The sequence below is a fragment of the Lepidochelys olivacea genome, assembly GCF_965140295.1.
Source record: "Lepidochelys olivacea isolate rLepOli2 genome assembly, chromosome: 1".
In the NCBI taxonomy this organism is placed as follows: Eukaryota; Metazoa; Chordata; order Testudines; family Cheloniidae; genus Lepidochelys; species Lepidochelys olivacea.
In genome coordinates, this window is record NC_140411.1 from 298,381,068 (window position 1) to 298,398,998 (window position 17,931).

At 40.1% G+C, this 17,931-nt stretch overlaps 1 protein-coding gene across 1 annotated transcript in view; it reads left to right on the plus strand.

Annotated features, from left to right (window-relative positions):
* ADAMTS20 (ADAM metallopeptidase with thrombospondin type 1 motif 20) overlaps window positions 1-17,660 on the plus strand; it is a 171,226-nt gene extending 153,566 nt beyond the window's left edge. Inside the window, exons 30-39 of the mRNA XM_084639016.1 lie at window positions 4,142-4,315; window positions 6,786-6,956; window positions 7,978-8,178; window positions 8,304-8,433; window positions 8,602-8,696; window positions 8,782-8,876; window positions 10,284-10,417; window positions 12,039-12,130; window positions 16,140-16,244; window positions 17,153-17,660. Coding sequence (XP_084495142.1) covers window positions 4,142-4,315; window positions 6,786-6,956; window positions 7,978-8,178; window positions 8,304-8,433; window positions 8,602-8,696; window positions 8,782-8,876; window positions 10,284-10,417; window positions 12,039-12,130; window positions 16,140-16,244; window positions 17,153-17,245 — 1,290 coding nt within the window. The 3' untranslated portion in view covers window positions 17,246-17,660. The remainder of the gene's footprint in view (window positions 1-4,141; window positions 4,316-6,785; window positions 6,957-7,977; window positions 8,179-8,303; window positions 8,434-8,601; window positions 8,697-8,781; window positions 8,877-10,283; window positions 10,418-12,038; window positions 12,131-16,139; window positions 16,245-17,152) is intronic.
* Window positions 17,661-17,931: the final 271 nt, after the last annotated feature.

The window sequence follows — 17,931 nt, forward strand, 5'->3', positions numbered from 1 at the left end:
CACATACTGAACTAGTGTTCTGTCTGCCATTTGTTCTCCTTATGGATATGGAAGTCTCAAGACACTCATCTCAAGCTCTGTCTTTTGGAAAAATTGATGAGAGTCACCTCTGAGCCTGAGGAGATTGGTGCTTCTAGCTGTCTGATCAGGCACCAAAGAAGTGATCTTTGACAAAAGCCCCCATCACCAGGCATGCTATGCCAAGACATAGCACCAAAGGGGAAAAAACATGTAGAAAAAGGACTCAGCATTGATGAGCCCACACTGACAACTCTGACACTGAAGATTGGTACTCCAAGACAAGGCTGATCATAGAGCAAACAGAAGCTCCAGAGACCACTTGGTGTTGTTTCATAAGGAAAGTTCCAAACACTGACCCTCCAGTATTGACCTCAACACCATCATGGACACCATCAGCAAAATAGATACAGACATTAGTGCCAGCTTCCAAGACCACTTTGGTACTGAAGCATATACTAGTAGAGGAGTCTACATCATTGGCTCCAAGACCTTCTTCAGAACTGGTGTACACCATCATCCTGGCACTGAGATCGCCTTATGCCGCAGCACCACTCCTTGAAAAGATATACTCTTCTTCCCCATCCCTAGGCACACCTTCATCAATGGGGAAATCCTGTGATATGGTTATTTTCCTTGAAGAACAATAAAAAATGTCCAGACTTTTGTTCCAAAAGAGGTATGAGCCTGGCTTGCTAGTAGACAGCTTCCTCATACCATGGATTCTGGGACTCATGTATGTTTTCCTGCCCATTCCCAAGCCCTGGGTTAATATGCAAGATCAGGTAGGACAAAGCCAAAGTAATTCTGATAGCTCCATATTGCCTGAGACAATTCTGGCTAATGCGCCTTCTTTGGATACCATCCAGCCTTCCAGACTGTCTGGACATAATATTGCAGAACCAATATCAAATACTTCATCCAGACCTACGGTTACTGTATCTGACAGCCTGGGTATTGGCTAGTTGAGTGGTACTGACAGACTGCTTCTTTCAGGTGCAAGAAATCCTCCTGCAAAACAAGAAGCATTCCACAAAGAAAACTTATTTCTCTAAATGGAAAAGATTCTCAGTATGGACAACACAATGTAAGCTTAACACAATGGAGGAGCCCATACTAAAGCCCCTGGAGAATCTCCTGCATTTAAAAGACCATTTAGCTCCATTAACATTAATCTAGTAGCCATTTCAGCCTGTCACCACCTGCCTAATCCTGTTCCATATTTTCACATCCCACAGTGATTGTCTATCAGTCTAGGAACTCCCTCTTGTGTGGGATTTCAACATTGGCCTTGCAAACCTCATGGAGGCCCCCTTAAAGCCTTTTGCAGAGTGCTCCTTATACCATCTTATCCTTAAAATGGTCTTCTTAATTGCAATTACTTCAGCCAGGCAGATCAGCGAGCTGCAAAGCTTATATGAGTGACCTTTTTACACAACATTTCACAGAGACAGGGTGATGCTGAGAACTCATCCTAAGGTGGTCTTCAAAGTTTCACTTAAATTAGTACACCAACCCGCCTGTTTTCTTCCCCAATCCTCATTCTGCACCGCGAGAGAAGAAACTTCACACTTCGTATGTTTTAAGATTTTTATTGTATTATGTGGACAGAACAAAGCCCTTCAAGTTCTGTCCCTATCTCTTTGTTGCCATTTTGGGCCTTCAAAGAGTCAAGCCATCTCCTGGAGAGAATATCTCAATCGAACATGCAGTGCATTTCAATCTGCTACCAGACAGCTGATGTACCACTTCCTCTGAATGTGAAAACTCACTCATCTCGAGGTCAAGATTTCCTCCTGTTCCAGGAATATTCCTATATCACAAATACCTGAGGCAGTCAATGGGAGTACACCAGTGGTCTTTGTTAAACACTATGCCCTCGATCTATCTGCAAGGACAGATACTAGCTTCAGGAGAGCAGTATTACAATCACTGTTTGCTTAGACAATCAGGACTCCTCTGTCCCATCTTGTCAGTCACCTAGAGTGGGATCCACATTGACACATACTTGAAGAAGGTTACTTACCTGACAGTAAATGTGTGTTGTCAGCGTGGATCCCATGTCACGCCCTCTGTCTCTCTTTGTCAGAGTTCTTCGTATCTGGAATTCTGAATACTTAGAATAATAAATCAGTGTGGAATCTCAAGTATTGTTATGTTGTGACTGTTCGTGTTCACTGGTGATAACTGTGTGGTTTTTAATTTAACATTTTCTTTGGGAAGAATATAACATAGCTGATATGATATATACCCACACAATACACAAGCTTTAAAAGAATAGGTTAGATCTTATCACATAGAATTGTAATATAAATAAATGTTAGTGTACTTAATTAAAAGATTAAAACAAAAAAATTTTCAAATGTCTTCCTTAGTGACTTGCTTCATAAGTAGCTGATTAGTCTTCTGTAATCTTTCAGAGCTGTTATTATAGTTCTTTCATTTAACTACAACAGTTAACAGCGATCTTTAATGAATGCAGCAGAGTTAAGCTTACTCCTTGAAGGGGAACGTATAAACTACGTTCTGCCCATTACATTTAAATGAAACCAGCTTAGTCAATGTTCCTTAGGATCTTGATGTAACTTCATGGAATTACACATGCTTTTTATCTTGTAGACTGGCACAGAAAACATCTCTAGCTAACCAGTAATACAGACAATTGTTTCTTTCTCTTTAACCAGAATGTGCCACTTTCAGAGTGAGCTAATATACTGACCATAATATTTGTACTCCTTAAGACCACATGTAATTCTACCTATCATTTCTTAATTTAGCAAAGTGAATAGAGCCCTGCAAATCCATGGATATCTGCTTCACATCCATGGACCATTTTTGCGGATCACAGCTCAGATGCAGATACAAATTTTATATGTGTGCAGGGCTCTGCAGCACACATTCACCCGAATGGAGTGGCTGTCACCCAGCCCTCAGGCTCCAGCTCAGCTCTCTGAATCACGCAGCAGCGGGCTGTGACATGTGGAAATAGCCCGCTGGGCATTCTGGGAGTTGTAGACCCCAGCTTGCTCTGATGGAGAAGGTAAACTACAACTCCCAGAAGGGAGTGAGCCAAGTGCCATTTTGAAGAGGTCTGATTATACTTTAGGCTAGCGGGTGGCAACAGTGGGGCTGTGAAGAGAGTAGTTGTCACTGCTGTCTGTTCCGGCTGGATATGTGTGTGTTAGAGCTGCCAAGGGTTGTGTAGGCATGTCCGAGCCCACACTGGGAGGGTGGCGCGGCATATAAGGGCCCAGGATTATAGCCTCCCTGCCTGGAGCAGGGAAGGAGGCCCAAGGGGGGTGGAGGTGTCTGGAGAGAAGTGGTGGGTGGTTGGGGGTCGGGGGCTTGGCTCAGCCCTGCGTCACTGGTGTGCGGTGACCCACAGAGCTGTTAGTAGAGCTCTGCAAATATCTGCAAACAGTTTTTGTGGATCACGGATCAGATGCAGATACACATTTTTGAGTCCTGCGCAGGGCTCTAAAACTGAACAAACTCTAAGATTTCAGCTATATAGGCCTGATCCTGCAAAGCCTGTGCATGTACTTAACTTTACATATGTGAATAGCCACTATTCCCATTGAGACTTAAGTTAAACATGTTGCCATATGTCTTCGCAGGATCATCGTCCTTATTCTGTGGTATATATTTAACCTCACCTGTTGAAGGGGTGTTTTTTTCCATTGTAATTTGACATTTTCATCCTAAATCTCTTCTGACAAAAATGTAGAAAATTGAAGTAAACACCTGAACTATGTTAACAAACAGTAGAAAACAGAGGTGTGTTAGTGTAATAAGTGCACTGTAAAAGGGTAATATGCAAGCACCTTTGTTTATGAATGACATGTGATAATGGAAATGACACCATATTTGGTGAGAGGTTTCAGAGGGTTAGCTGTGTTAGTCTGTATTAGCAAAAACAACGAGGAGTCCTTGTGGCACCTTAGAGACTAACAAATTTATTTGGGCATAAGCTTTCGTGGAACTGGGTTCTAGCCCAAGAAAGCTTATGCCCAAATAAATCTGTTAGTGTCTAAGCTGCCACAAGGACTCCTCGTTGTTTTTACCATATTTGGTGGCTACCTTTTTCATATTCTTTCTTTCTTTATGTATGTATTTTCTGTAGTGCTCGGTGACTTGTGGAGTGGGGATTCAACAACGGGATGTTTACTGTCGGCTGAAAGGCAGGGGTCGAGTGAATGAAGCAATGTGCAATCATGATGCCCAGCCCCCTAGTCAGAAGCCCTGTTGGCTGCCTGCCTGTGTGCTGTACCAATGGCTGACAGATGAATGGCAAGATGTAAGTATGGCCTTTCAACTAATTTGATGTAATTTGCCTGCAAATGTGAACAGGCCTGCAAAATTCAAAAGCTGTGGCATAAAATTTCAAAGGCACTTTTTCTTTCTAATAAAGAACGTTTTTGTCTAGAGTTGTAGGCAGAAATAGTGCAGGAAGTATCAGCAGGTCCCTAAAGGGGGAGTTTTAAAACTAATTTTAATGTAATAATTCTCACTCTCCAATCCCATGTAACCTGTATGTAGTGTAGAAAATGTGTAACAGTGGGGGCCTCAGAAATCAGAAACTATAAAAGAATCAACTTTTAAGAATCAAAAAAACCAACCGGAATATAAGGGAAGATGAACTATTTCATCCAAGGATATAATCCTTTTGGGAACATTTCTTTCCACAATGGGAAGTTCTACAATGGGAAGATTTGCCTTTAAAAATATAAAAATAAAACATGGCATACCCGTTCAAGAAAAATCAAAAGGCACAGAACTGTAGATGGTTTTGACATTGTAGTAACAGGAAAAAATAAAGAAGTAAAAATGTGAAACAAGTATTGTGGATAATTTTTTTTAAAAAAAGCATAGCCAGGAAGATGCACAGGTAGCGTAGCTGTTATGTAATGTTAATTTATAGCCTGATCCTCAGGGATGCTGTCTCTTAGAATCAGGCTCCTAGGGGAACAAAGTCCCAGATTTGGGTATGATGATTTTTAAATGTAAATGGTGCAATATTTATACTGTAAAAGTATAGTCCTCTTGACTTGCTATTAACATACATGCCATAAACCACAGATAATCCACAGATCACTTGCTGGTGGTTTGCAAAGAGCTGGGTGTTGGTCACATGATTCGGGCATATTTTCCTGTGCTAAATCAATTACAAGAAAGTTGAAGATATATAAATACTTTCCTACTGTCACTTTCTCATGTAAGCAACTGCAGCATTTGTCAGAGGGACATTATGTGATCAGGAATGGGAGTGTCCACATGACTGAGATTGGGAGGGAGGTGTCCTAGAGACAATCTCTATTAAGCTGTGCTCCACATTGTAATAGACTTTGAGAAATCTCGGTTTATGAAATGTGAGTGACTGTAATCATTGAAGTACTATGATGTTAGCAGAACAGAGGGGAGGAACCAAACTTTACACACACAGAACATCCTTGTGGTACTAGCCATTAGTGCTAGCATCACAAGAATGTTTTGCACATAATGCATGTGAACACCTCGCCTGATGATGTTAATGCTGAACCCTGGCTTCATGGGGAGCTGTGCACATGCACCTTTCCAGGTCCATCCCGGTGAAGGCTGTTTTTCTTTAAGGGAATTATTTATTTCGTTTTCCTTTTTAAAAAAATCCTCTAAAAATGTTTATCTGAACTGAGAATTGAAATTTCTATTTTAATTACTTTTTTTTTAAAAATTTCATCATCTAGCTTCATTTGCTCCCACATGTCTTCCTTTGCCATTTTCTAGCCTTAATGCTTCAGCTTCTCTGTATGGTGCTTTCAATGCCCCTCTTCTATCCTTGTGTGTCTCTGCTCCTCATTGGCTGCCTCTTCCTCTCATCCTCCCCCCATCCCAACAAGCACAGTGCTGCCACCTCTCCTTCTCAGCCCTCACCAAAGACAAAGGAAGTGGCACTAACTTGACAAAGAAGTCCTGAGGCACCCACTGTTGGAGTATTGGGAGTGCTGTGGTATTGGCACACTGGGGATGAATATTAGCCAAGGCAAACATAAACATGATGTGCTAGCCAGTGGTGCAGAGATTCGCTAGACTGTTCAGAAATGTTTAGGATAATGAGTTTTATAACAGGAAATGCAAATTTTCAAGCATAAGTATGGATTTTCCCTGTTCTCCAAATGCTCGTATTTTTTATCTAGAAATGCAGAGCTCTGAACTGGAAACGTAAATGCATTTTGCTTTGCTGTCTCTTCTTGGTAACTCATTTCATGTTTGATACCCTTTGTGTGAAACTCCTTTGTTCACATTCTCCCTGCCCCTTCTTTCACAGTTATATCCAGTATTAATGGTTACTAATGTAGAGTTTGGATTCATTGTATCAAAACTCCTTTATAACTTAACATTTGCAAGACCTTCATTTTCTAAAGACCAAGTTACCCAGCCTACATTAATTGAATGCTTATTGTTTCTTATCCTTTCACACAGAGGAGTCATTTTGACCCAGCCCCTTATCCTGGCCTGACATTTTCTTCGTTTTAACCTCCGGCTCACCTCACATGTTACACAGTCATATATGAAACAATAAGGGTGTATAATTACAAGTACTGGTATCCGAGCTTTGAGAACAAAGTGAAAGGTTTGGACACCCTGGGTGTTTTGTACTGAAATAGATAACAGGTTTCACTACATCTTTGTTTCAAAGTTTTACTTGTGAATAGCAACCACCAGATAGATTTGTTGTATAAATAACCATTTTAAATGGAAAAGCTGTAATTTATTTATGTCATACTCAGTGCTCAGCATCATGTAGGAAAAAGGAAACACGCCGGAAGGTCACGTGTGTGGATGAAAACAAGATCCAAGTAAATGAAAGTTCCTGTGATCCTGCCACAAAGCCTCTAGCGATCAAAAAATGCAGGATTACTCCCTGTAAATATGCTGTGGTTACAGGAGACTTGTCACAGGTAAATTAATCATGTTGCTAACCAAATTTTCATTTTGATGTTGTATATAAGAGAATATTAATATAAATTGTACATTCTGTGTAAAAAAATAATAATTTAGACTTTTTCCGCATGGGACATTCACACCAACCATGATTTCTTGTTGTGACTCCAACACCACAATTTTCTGTGGTTGTGTTCCACGATCCGTTGCAGCTCTGGGTGGGAGGAGTACTGATGGGTAGGTATTTTCTGATACCTGTGGGTGGGGGCAACAGGAGGAGTACTTAAGCTCTTCTCCTTCTCTCCCTCCTCCCACTGCATTTGTGCTGCACTGAGCCTGGGGACGGGGCTGAGAACTGTGAGTGCTGGAGGGCACTGGGTCTAGACCGTCAGCGTCTCACCATCTTTAAGTGACTCTTCTCTGGAGCAGAGTACCGGGGGTGAAGGAATAGGAGGAACTGTAATGGGGTGAAGTGGCATCAGCAGGAAGATAAAAGGAGGTTCTTCCCTCCTATCAGTTTTCTCCACCTTGGTTGCAGCAGCCACCATGTTTTAGAGATTTTGCCATGATCTACTAGGCACAACTCATGACCCACCTGTTAGAGAACAGCTGCTCCTCTTGGTCCTTACCACCAAATTTCTTTTCTGTGTACTGAAGAACCTCTCCTGGGGCCTCATCCAAAGCCCCACTGAAGTCAGTGGGAGTCTTTCCATTGAGTTCAGTAGGCTTTACATCAGGCTCCTGGTCCCTTGGGCCTTTCTTGCCTGCACTGTGTGGAGGTAACTGCAGAGCCATGTTCCTGTCTTGGGACAGCATGAGCTCCCACCTCCAAAGGCTCCACAGGTCTTGAGGCATAGTTATTATAGAGCTCCATTTCTGTACTCTGCCAGATCATTACTAAAAAAATGCTGGGCCAGCATATGTAGGAATAATGTCTACTACGCCCCATACTCTCACTGAAGAGAGGATCAGGACTCACTAACTATATTCTGATGCTGCAAATATCACCAAAAATAATGCTTTTTGTTATTATTTCAGTGTTCAGCCAGCTGTGGGCTTGATTACCAACAAAGGATCACATACTGTGTTGGAATCCACACTATTCGGAATAATCGTGCTTATGGTCTTCGCTCGGTAGCATATCGAGATTGCCCAATAGTGCCTTCCCCACACATTTATAAATGTAATATCAGGGGATGTTTACAACCAGCTACTTGGAAGGTGGGGAAATGGAGCAAAGTGAGTATAAATGTGCAAGCTAAAACTACAGTTTCCTCAAACACAAAAAAGTTTACCAAAATGTATTTGCTGATAGTGTTAGTGGTTTATTTTCTTCTGAACTTCTGGTTGTTATCTGTGTGTAGTGCTCAGTAGCTTGTGGAGTGGGAATAAAGGAAAGAAGAGTAGAATGCATGACTGAAAATGGCTTATCCAGTAGCTTGTGCCTGTCACGTTTAAAACCAGCAGCCAGAAAGATCTGTCATGCAAAAGAATGTAAGTAATTGACAGTGATGATTATGTACTGTACCAAATGCTTTCTTGGGATATTTATGTAAAAACTGTAAAATAAATATCTTTGCAACACAAATATACACAATTAGCTGTTCAGGTTCAATTCTCAGCTCATGAAATATTGATATGGTTCAATCACTCATTTTTAAGGTGAAGCTTTCACCAGCTGCAAAGAAATCCAGAGTAAAAAAAGAATTAGAAAGGATGGTGAATATTTACTGAACGTTAAAGGAAGATTGATAAAGGTACTATTAACATTTCTATCAAAGGGGTGGGTTGTGAAATAAAACGTGTATTATATAATAATAAGGGTTATATTTTTGGTTGTAGATTTATTGTTCGGGGATGCAGTTTGAGAATCCCAGAGAATATTTAACATTGGTTAAAGGTGAAGCAGACAACTTTTCTGAAGTATATGGTTACAGGTATAAAATCAGTGGGGTTCTTACTTTATGAAATGTATTTCGTAGTTTGAAACTATAAAGCAGAGTTTTCCTTTATGGAATCATATGCATAGAAACATATTTGGGCACAATTTTCAAAGTTGTAGGCACACAAATGTACATTACTAATGTAAATATATTTCCATACTGAATTTGTGTGTACCTGCAGTAACTGATCTTACAGATGACCTTTTATTATTTCAGTGGAAATGGTACCTGGTTATACCAGTGCTGCTGTTGGCCCAAGTGTATAAAGGTCCTACAGTAACTCCTCACTTAATGTCGTCCCAGTTAATGGTGTTTTGTTATTACGTTGCTGATCTATTAGGGAACATGCTCGTTTAAAATTGCGCAATGCTCCCTTATAACGTTGTTTAGCAGCCACTTGCTTTGTCCACTGCTTGCAGGAAGAGCAGCCCGTTGGAGCTAGCTGGTGGGGGCTTGGAACCAGGGTGAACTGGGAGCCCCCCATCAGCTCCCCACTCCCCTAAATTCCCTGTGTGGCAGCTGCCCAGCAGGCTATCAATTGCCAGCAGTTCAGCTGTGCCTCCCCCCATGGCTATGTGCTGCTCCTGCCCTCTGCCTTGGAGCGGCTCCCCAGAGCCTCCTGCTTGCTGTGCAAGGGAGAGGGGGGGAGAGGGATGCTAATGTCAGGGTGTCCCCCTTTCTGCCACTCCTGTACCTAATCTCCACAGAGCATGGGGGGACATGACAGGGCTCAGGAGGGAGGGAGCTTGCTGGCAGCAGCTGTTGTCTCAACTTGCTGATCTACTTAAAAAGGCAGTGTACTTAGGGTGGGGTCACTCTACTTAAAGGGGCAATGCGTGTCTCTCTCACACATGGTGTGTGTCTCTGTCTCTCTCTGCCATGCTGTCTCCCCTCCCTCCATTAGTGTTGCCTAGTAAAGTGTGAGGCTACATTAACAACAATGTGTTAACCCTTGAGGGCTCAGCAGAATGCTAGTTCATCATTTAGCAGTAAAGCATCCCCTGGGAAATATCCCACCCTCTTCCACCCTCTGACTTCACCACTTAACCAAGCTTCACAATCATCATTGCTGTGTACAGTATTAAATTGTTTGTTTAAAACTTGTACTGTGTATGTGTATATATGATGTCTTTTGTCTGGCAAAAAGAATTTCCCTGGAAACCTAACCCTTCCCCCCACCTCCATTTACATTAATTCTTATGGGGAAATTGGATTCGCTTAACATCGTTTTGCTTAAAGTAGCATTTTTCAGGAACATAATTACAATGTTAAGCATGGAGTTACTGTACTATTCAGTATTTGTTCGATATTCTGTGCGTAGTATAAAATGATTTGATTGTTTTTCAGTATGATACTACTTTAGAAAACATACAAAAATAGAAACCAAATGTGCTATTACAGGTTACAAAATCCATATGAATGTCCTTTCAATGGAAGCAGAAGGCAAGACTGTGCATGCAGAAATGACTACCTTGCTGCTGGACATACCAGTTTTAGCAAAATAAGAATTGATATAATCTCTATGCAAATTGACAGTAAGTGTTTATATATTATTACAGAACTCTATGTAATGACCCTTCTCTTGGAATTTTAAAGTGACTACTATAAATGCAAATTTAGAACCCAATTGCGCCATTTCTACGCAAACAAAACTCTTAACTTCAATGGCACTTCCATGAATGAAACTTCACAGGTTCAAACCTTAAGCTTTCATGGGTGTCTCATAACTTTAATACACATGCATAATCCGATGTATGTGTTTCTCAAGAGCAGAACTAAGGGGGAGGGATAGCTCAGTGGTGTGAGCATTCGCCTGCTAAACCCAGGGTTGTGAGTTCAATTGTTATACAGACAAAACTGCACAGGATTGTTTCAGGGGACAAGACAAGATGTCACATTTATTATAATAACACAATTTGATTTAAGACCAATAACTAATATCTAATACCTTTGTATATATACACACACACACACACATACATACACACACCCCAAATGTTCTGTAGCTGCTATATAGTTACCAGTTCTGAATGTAGCTTGAGTTCGTGGCTTGGGTTCGTAGCTTGTGGCGGCTAACTGGCCAGGAAAGCTGGACAAAAGGAAAAGCTGGGTCTTTGTTGGGCGTGCACCGATGCCCTTCCATGTTGGCAGCAGAATGTTACCCTCTAAAGTCTTCCATCTCACCCATCCTTTTTGTAGGCTTTAGTTTGAATCCAGAGTCTATAGGTCTTGCTGTGTCATGCTGCCTCTGGGTCCAGTGTGATTGATCACCTGTCAATTGCAGACATGACTTTCAGCCTAGGACCTGGCTTTGATGTTTCTTCAATTGTACTTTTGTTCTTTTCTTTTGAGGGTGGACTCTTCTTACTTTGTCAGGGCTGTTGTCTGCATCTTCAGCGTTGGTGTTTACACTTTATTTCATCAGGACAGGCTGGGACTGGAGGTTGATTCCATCATCCATCCATACTTCATTCACACATCTGAACTAAACTAATAAGATTACAGCAGGGTTTTGCAAAAATGAAGTGAGCATTTTAAAATGGAGTTTGGGATAAGTTAAAATGGAGTTTGGGTTGCAACATGGACAAGTGTAAGGAATGGCAAATAGTGAACAGAAGTTACAATGTTGAAGCAGTGCAAGTTTCAGTGATTCAAGCAGCAATTGGATTGAAAGTGAAACTCAATTATCCAGTTATTGGGGTAACTGGTTTTATGAATGAATGTTGTTTCATTCATAAAACTTTGCTTATGAAGTTATATTAATAAAGTGAACAATTAAAAACAATTTCATTGATCAGTTCTACACAATCCTTGAGGGGGCCATTTAGGGATCTGGGGCAAAAAGTGGGGATTGGTCCTGCTTTGAGCAGGGGGGTTGGACTAGATGACCTCCTGAAGTTCCTTCCAACCCTGATATTCTATGAAGTAAGCCTTTTCCTACAGCAGATTACACCATAGCGCCGACTTCCCCTCTGCTTGGTGGGTGCTTGACACCTTGCCCTGCCTCTGGCCCCGCTCCTGCACTGCCCTCACTCCACCCCTTCCCCAAATTCCCCGACCCACCCACTTTTGCTACTTTCTGCATATTGCTTGTCTACTAATAAGTTTTTAAAGCAACAATTCCAGTGCTAAATAATTGTCATATCTGTTTATTAGCTACAGACCTTCTCTTTGCTCAGATTGTATTTGGGAGAGCTGTTCCTTTTGCTACAGCTGGAGATTGCTATAGTGCTGCCAGATGCCCACAGGTATTTATAATTTTTTTCCATGAAATTAACACTTAAGAAAAAGACCATTTTACTAGAGGTCGTAGTAGGGAGATGCAATCGACTAATGTACACTCAATCTTCTGTACAAAAATACAGTACATTAATAAGTAATTGCTTCTTGCTCCTCTCTCTTTTAGTCCATCATCCGTTACATTTGCTCCCTGAAATTGTTTTCCCCACAGCTGTCTCTTTTGCTGTCCCTCATGTTCCTGCTCCATGTATAAGTATCCAATCTGCTATTGATCTCTTGTGTTCCTGCCTCTTGCACTGGTGTTCTTCTGATGTGCATTACCCCTTAAATTTTTTGTATGTCCTTCTAATCCCTCTTTCCAGCTCTCCTCCCTTGCTATGGCCCCATCAATTTCTCTTTTCCTCTCCATCCCTTTCCATCTCCTCTTCGTCAGATCCCTATCAGCTGACTCCCCTTCTCTGTATTTTTGTCTTGGTTTCTCTGCTCCCATGATGTATATGGCATGAGACATTCATTCACATAAAGAGTGGAGGAGCTGAAAGGCAGTACTTAAAGATCATAGAATCATAGAATTCTCATTGCTCACCAGCAAAAGAATACTTCCCAGCATGTGTTGTGAGTTGCCTTAATGATCTATCACCTGGGACTTCATGAAACATGTTGGAATACTTGTGTGGAGAAAGAGCAGAGGTCTGATACATGCAGATACAATAGGGCATCCCAAGCAGCCAAATGTCATTCACTGGCCTAAGACCAGGACCAGAATACAGTAACCAGAAAATTAAACCACAAATAAACAAAAATCCTCACAAGTGCTTCAGAGCACTGGATACTGAAAAAAAAAAAATCATAGGGCCAAATCCACTACTGACCTAAGTGGGCACAGCTCTATTGAACTGCATCTCTTTACACCAGTGGTGAACATGACCTTTAATAACTAATGATAATGGATTCCGCTAATTGGGGATATATCTCTGCACTGAAGTGGTCACACCTCAGGAGATGCCTTGAAGGAGTGCTGCTGGTCTCTGTTCAGATCAATTGCACCACTTCCTTCACTCTCAAAGTTTTTCAGATCTGCTCCCAAGCCTGAATATTATACATGACAGGCAACTGCTGTGCCATCAGTATAATTGCACATATGCAATGTTCATTTATTTCTGCAACATGACATCACTGTGGATGAAGTTACTTCATGAAATACTATGGGCCTATGATTATGGAATAAGCTACACTCCATTTGCATTAATTTTCTCCAGATGCTGTATGCCATAAAATTAATACGTTCCGCTTCTTTGGTACTCAAAGAACCACCTCACCTGTGTAACACATCAGCTTGTGCCAGTACACCCAGGGGTATGAGTCCTAAAAAATAAAAAGAGCAACTAGACATGAAAATATACAGGAAATAAGTTATACCAAACTATACAATATGAGACTGGTGTTTTCAGCATCTATATGAATCACAAGAGTGAAGCTTGAATGGTGTATGTGCATCACTAGAACCCTGAAATAAAAATAAACTCTTCATACAGTCCTTTGTATGTAGTTTATTTTTGATAAAGTTTGGGTACTATCAAAATACAGGTATCTCATGAACACCTTAACATTTATACCTTTAAACTAGGCTTGGAAGGATTCGATTTCAGTAAAAATTGGTAAATGTTGATTTCACTGTATACCACAAACTGAGAAAAAAGTATTTCCATTGATGATCATCGAAATTTACAGATAAGCAAAATAAGAAAAATACTGTTTGAAAACTTTATTAGAGTCAAAATCCAGTAATTAGATTTTAGAATTAAGCTTGTTAAAAATGGACTAGTGAATCAATAGGAAAACCAGGTATGATTTGTTGATTTTAAGGATATTCATTTTGTATATTTTTGCATGTGATGTTGACAATTTGTGTTTTAATATTTATAAAGCTTTAACTTTTTGAATCTCAATATCTGTCATTAAATAATTGACTGACCCCCTTAGAATTTCACAATTGTGAAAATTTAGATAGATAAAAATTGAAAAAAAATGCTTAAAAATAAATATTGATATTATCTGTCAAAATTGTAAAAAAAAATTAAAATCGAAATTCTGCCAAGCCTAGATGAAACCATCCAACAGTAAGTAGTACATATATTTACCATGTTGGATTTTGGCAAAAGAATAAAACAGTAAAATGGGAAAGTCTTTCATGAAGTATGACTGGAGTTGATGGAGATTTCGATTGCATAGTACTAATCTCATACCCCTTGTCACTTTACAAAATTTGAAACAAGCACATTCAGGACAGGCTTATATTCAGTTTTCATTAAAGTCGATGGCAAAATCCTCATTGGCTACTAAGGGGAGCAAGTTTTGTCACTGTTTGTATGTACAGTGCATATATATATATATACACACCTTTATATATATATACACACACACACATACAGAGTATTTACTGACATGTTTGTTTAAAAGCTCAGCCATGATATTGCATGATTGTAGTTTATTCAATTTCTGCAACTTGTCTTCTGTGTCACCATTTATTTTCTAAAGTGGAAAAAATTAGTGGAAAAAGTGTAGTATAGTTTCTAGTTCCGAACATGTTGTCTGTTCTAAAGTGTATTTCAAGTCCATCTTTGATTTTTATTTTTAAATAAAGGTTTGCATATAAAAGGGCTCTGGAATCTATGTATTTCTCTGAAATTGTGTTTATTGTACAACTTTGTATTTAGCAGTGAATTTAATTTAAATATTTGTTTGTATCTGTATTGATTGCTTTGTTAAGAGGTATATTAAGTATTCTGTAAGCATGGAAGAGTGAGCTATCACTTTCAGAATAGGGTGAGGCACTTGACAGGAAACTACACTTGAAAAAGGCTGAGAGCTGTGAGTAGCAGAGAAGGATTTGTCCGTAGTTGCCAGAGTGTGGCAGACCATGCCGATGTTGCTCCAAAAAGTTCAAAACACAGTTTAAAATATTTATCTTTTGAGAAATGGTTGTTTCGGGTGTTGTTGTAGCCATCTTGGTCCCAGGATATGAGAGAGACCAGGTGAGCGACGTAATATCCTTTACTGAACCAACATCTGTTGGTGAGAGAGACAAGCTTTTGAGCTCCACAGAGTTCTTCTTCAAAGCTTCAGACGTTTGTTTTTTTCATCCACAGAGTTTAGTCCAAAAGAAGATATTACCTCACCCACTTTGTCTATTTTTAAGAAAGCAAGCCTCATTCTGGCAGGTCTCACATTTTTTAACACACTAATTAAAATAAAATCTGATTTCAGTTAGGAATAATAAACAATCCACTTCAGATAAAATGTGAATCAAACCAAAAACATGAACCAATCCAAAAAGTTTGAGGTTTTCAGAAATTCAGATAATTTTTAAAGTATTTTGTTGAAATTTGTTGTTTTTCATCTCTCAGAATGTCTGGCTTTTGACCAGAATTGTTATTTGATTATTATGATAACTGATGTTATGTTATATGGTATTGTAATTATGCCAACGAACTCATAATTGGTATTATTCAGCATTATTTCCCACCACTAGCAAACCAGAAATGACTGCAAGGATCACACAAAAAACAGTTTGTACCAGAATTCCAGCAATGTCTCTTGATGAAAATGCTTGGTTATGTTTCAAATAAATATCAGCACTTTTGGATGTTTCTCTAATCTAAACTGAACTCCTGATCATTATGTTTTTGTCCATAATTAATTCCTTTGCAAGAACTATCTGGGAACATCACAAAATGTCTGAGTATTTGATGTAACGTAATTTTTTATTATAATAGGAGAGAAAAATATTAAAATAATAATTTACTCTCAGGTATAAGAGATGGTGAGTGAGCTAAATACAGTAAAAGGCTTGTGTGTGCCAACATAGAGGTTTCTAGGCTTTTTGACTTTAGAAATACAAAATTCGGTATGTAACCGTAAGGTTACAATGCAATACTCTAAGTAGTATTTGCTAATGTTAAGTGTCTTAAAGTTTGTACATAAGCTCTGTGCTTTGATTTTTTTTTTTTTTGATAGGGGCAGTTCAGCATTAATTTGACAGGCACTGGCCTGAGGCTATCCAGTACAGCTAGATGGATTGCTCAGGGCAATTATGCAACTGTTGATATACACAAATCTCAAGTAAGTAATGTGTGCTCCATGGGTGCATATTCTTTGTCCATTCTTGACTTGACTGAGACACTTTCACAGATACTTTATGAATTTATGAACTTGTCTACTAGGTAGGACAATGCCTAGCCAGAGGGCTGTAAATTGTAGAATGCTCCAAAGGATTGGGCTCTAACTACCCTGCATAGACCCTGCTGACCCAGCCTAATAGGCATAGGCACTGACTCCATGGGTGCTCCAGGGCTGGAGCACCCACAGAAAAAAATTAGCAGGTGCTTAGCACCCACCGACAGTCAGCTCCTCTTCCTCCCCCAGTGCCTCCTGCCCATCGCGATCAGCTATTCTGCAGCATGCAGAATGCACTGGGGGAGGGGGAGGAGTGGGAATGGGGCACGCTCAGGGAAGGGGACGGGAAGAGGTAGGGTGGGGGCGGAGCATGGGTGGGGATGGGGCCGAGGGCAGAAGCAGGAAGAAGCAGGGCAGGATGGGGGCTTGAGGGAAGGGGTGGAGTGGGGTTGGGGGTGGGACCTGGGGTTGAGTACCCCTGGAACAAGCAGGAAGCTGGCACCTGTGCTAATAGGTACCTATTGCCCATTGACATAGTCCTGTCTGAAACAGTGCTAAGTTAACACATGCTAGGAACCTTTTAGAGGGCATTAGCAAGGTCTACACAGGGCGGTTAGAGTGCAACACTTCAGAGTGTCTACAGTTTACAGCCCTCTGGCACACACTGCTACAACGTGTAGACAAACCCAGTGTGTTCAAGTTAATTTGGTCTTGTCTCCCAGATACCGTAGTCTTCAGTGGGCTGTGTCAAAGGTTCTGATGAGTCACCATTTTATTAAACTATTGTGTGTAATTATGGCTTTGATAGTTTCTCATGACTGAGTTCTTGCTATTTTTGCCTCTCTAATTTCCAGGATGGTACTAAAATATATGGAAGATGTGGAGGGTTCTGTGGGAAATGTATTCCTAACACAAGTATTGGTCTCCAACTTCAAATAAAACCCTGAAGTGGTAAGAACATCAAAAGCAAGAAAAACTGTCTTTAAGGTGCAAATTCTAGGTGCTATTATTTTTTTCAGTCTTTCATCTCTGAAATGTTAATTTACTACTAAGAATTCCTTCCCATTTTCTTCAGTGTTCAGGGATGCATATCATTGTTTAATCATTTAGTGATGGGCTAACAGGTGCATAAACCACAATCATAAACCCTCAGGTTTTAATAAAGAGGTATTCATTCAATGTACAGTATATACAAGCAAGTAAAATAAACTGCACTGATGTTACTACTGGTAACACCTTAAACTGGACCATAATTGTAATACTGTACCTGCCACTAATCAGTGCACGTCATTGTACAATGTACAGTAAAATGCATATACTGTGTTGATTTTCTGGATCAACTATATTAAAATGTAGAAAGAAAAGAAGGACACCAATTAATAATTTCAACTACTTTCAGCTTTATGAAACCTGTTGGGAATTATGTTTTGTCAACAATTTACATCAGAAGAGTGCATCATCAATATACTTTTTCCTGATACAGTTTCCAAAGGTTCCCCCCCCCATTTCTGTCATTAAAAACATTCATTTTTTCTCTCTCTTTTTGTGGTGCTCAAACAGTAATATTAGTTCTGGAACGTGTGGTTTAACCTCTGTAGTCTCCAGGAAAAATGTTAAACATCAAAACGCTGTT